The sequence below is a fragment of the Gekko japonicus genome, unplaced genomic scaffold (assembly GCF_001447785.1).
Source record: "Gekko japonicus isolate JY-2015 unplaced genomic scaffold, Gekko_japonicus_V1.1 scaffold644, whole genome shotgun sequence".
NCBI lineage: Eukaryota > Metazoa > Chordata > Lepidosauria > Squamata > Gekkonidae > Gekko > Gekko japonicus.
Window position 1 is genome coordinate 21,153 of NW_015160853.1, and position 2,280 is coordinate 23,432.

A 2,280-nucleotide genomic window follows, 5' to 3' on the forward strand; every position below is an offset into this window, starting at 1 on the left:
GACGTGCCCCGAACCGCCTGCCCGTCTCTTGCTCCCAAAGGCAAATAATTAAAATCCTAATCAGGCAGTCTGCCCTGCAAATGACAGCTTAGCTCAACAACAATCACCCCTAAACAGCATTTGGTATACTACAAACGTGGTTTCAGTGCCATCCCTCCCTCCGCATTGGATACACAGGAACAATTAAATGAACAGTGGACTCAATTGTCTTTGTGTAGCAATTCTGATGGGACGGATTTTCTGAAACCTGACTCCGGAGATTGCCGTGGGAGATAATTGATAGTATAGTTTCTCTAAGATGGGACCCAACCAGAAACAGTGGACATTCCCAGATGCCTCCATAAACGCTTCTTTGGATCATAGTAAAAAGAACTGTGCAGCATTTAAAAGCCCCTCTGTTAAATAAATAAGAATAACACTATTCCAACGTTTCCCATTGGATGTATAAAGTGCTCTTTCTCTGGTCTTCACACCAAATCCAACCACCTAACAGGCCCAACAAATTCCTCCCAAACTGGTCACCCAGCGCCAATCTTTAGTCACTGTATTCCTCCCTCTCCTGCAGCGCCGGATACTTGTTGGCCATTTTCCACTTAATGTGCTGCGGTTTCAAGTAGGCAGCCAGAGATGTTTGCCTGCTGATCTTCCTCGCCAGATCCGGACTCTTGCCTCTCCGGGCGATCGGATGGGCGGGGAAGATGGTCTTGCCCTTGGGCGCTCCCAAGAGCTGCCATATCTCCCCCGAGGTGGAGCTGCTCAGGTACTGCCAAGGCCTCTTGCCGCTGCTGTCCCGCACCTGGATCTGGCACTGCAGCTTCTGCACCAGCAGCCGGATGACCAGCTGGTGGCCGTGCATGGCAGCCAGGTGCAACGGGGTGTAGCCGCAGCCGGACTTGACGTTGACATCCAGGGCCACGCCGGCTTTCCGGGCCCCGGTGACAAAATCCAGCAGCACCTGCGCGTTGCCGTGCTTGGCCAGCCAGTGGAGCACCGTGTAGCCCGAAATGAAGTCCTTGCGGGTGGCGAGGTGGGGGTCTTCTAGGAAGAGCGCCCGGACCTGCAGCCACGACCCCACGGCCACCTTAACCAGCCAGGTGTGCTCTCGGGGTTCCAGAGGGACCAAGGAAGATCTGGGTTCGGGGGAACCGTCCGTGGCCAGGCCCAGCCCTTCCACTGACAGGGTGCTGTTCTGGGAGCCCTGCCGGTGGGCCACCTGCGGACTTAAGGGGGCATCCAGATTTGGAGAAGGCAAGCATGCCAACTTCTTGGCCTTTGGCAAGTGCCCACTGGGTCTCTTGGAGTCTTTATCCAGCAGCTCATCCTCCGAGGAGGACCCCCGAGTAATCTGGCCCAAGGGGGGGAGGTGCCCTGGGCTTGGGGGGCCCCGCGGTGGTCCACTTGCCCCCATGGGTGGCCCCAGCTGCCCATTGGCTCGGGGCTTGCGGGGCGGTTCTTCTCCCGGCGTCCGGGCGACCCCTATTGGGGGTCCATTCTGAGTCGGATGGTGCAGGAAGGCCGGTTCGCCTTCTCCCCGACAGGAGTCGCTGCCTCCGCTGGCGCTGCTGCTGTCCTCGCTGGCGGGGCTCTCCTGCTCCAGGAACTCGTCCAGGTCCTGCAGGGCGAGCTGGCACCGGATGCTGCGGAAGACGGGCAAGCGCTCCCGCCACGGCTCCAGCCCGGGAGGCGGCGGGCCGAGCTGGGAGTCGAGCAGCGACGGCGAAGGGCAGGGGCTGCGAGCCGAGATGGGCGGGGAGGGCCGGGCGGACCAGGCTGCTTCTTCTCCTCCCTCGCAGGCGTCATCGGACGGCTGGAGGGCGACCCCGTGCGCCCTGGCCACCCACTCGCGGATCCGCTGCTGGAGGCCGTCGCTGGGAGGCAGCGCGCCCGGGGCCCCGACGGGAAAAGGCGGCCCGTTGGCCTGCGGCGCCCCGCCCGGGAGGGCAGGCAGGTCCCCGGCGGGAGGGCCGAAACCGCAGCTCGTCTGGCTGCGCCTCTCGTCCCCGAGCAGGGCGCATCGTGGCGGGGGGCCGCTTGGCGTGGGGCTGGGAGGGCGCCGCGCCCCGGATCGCCCCCCGAGGTCTGCCGGGCTGGCCCGGAGATCCTGGGCCGAGCCTCCGCAGGTGCGGCTCCTCGGGCGCTCCTCCTTCTCCGCGCCGTTGCGGAGACACTCGCCGCCAGGCGCCCTGGGCGCGCCTTCCGCCCTGCCTTGGCCCCGCGGCCGCTGCTGCTGCGCGCGGCTGCCCGGATCGTCGAGGGGCGGCTGCGGCGGGGCTCGGCCCG

General features: G+C 63.8%; 1 protein-coding gene across 1 annotated transcript in view; it reads right to left on the bottom strand.

Moving 5' to 3' along the window:
* Positions 1-477: 477 nt before the first annotated feature.
* SOWAHB (sosondowah ankyrin repeat domain family member B) overlaps positions 478-2,280 on the bottom strand; it is a 2,162-nt gene continuing 359 nt past the window's right edge. Inside the window, exon 2 of the mRNA XM_015421060.1 lies at positions 478-2,260. Coding sequence (XP_015276546.1) covers positions 536-2,260 — 1,725 coding nt within the window. The 3' untranslated portion in view covers positions 478-535. The remainder of the gene's footprint in view (positions 2,261-2,280) is intronic.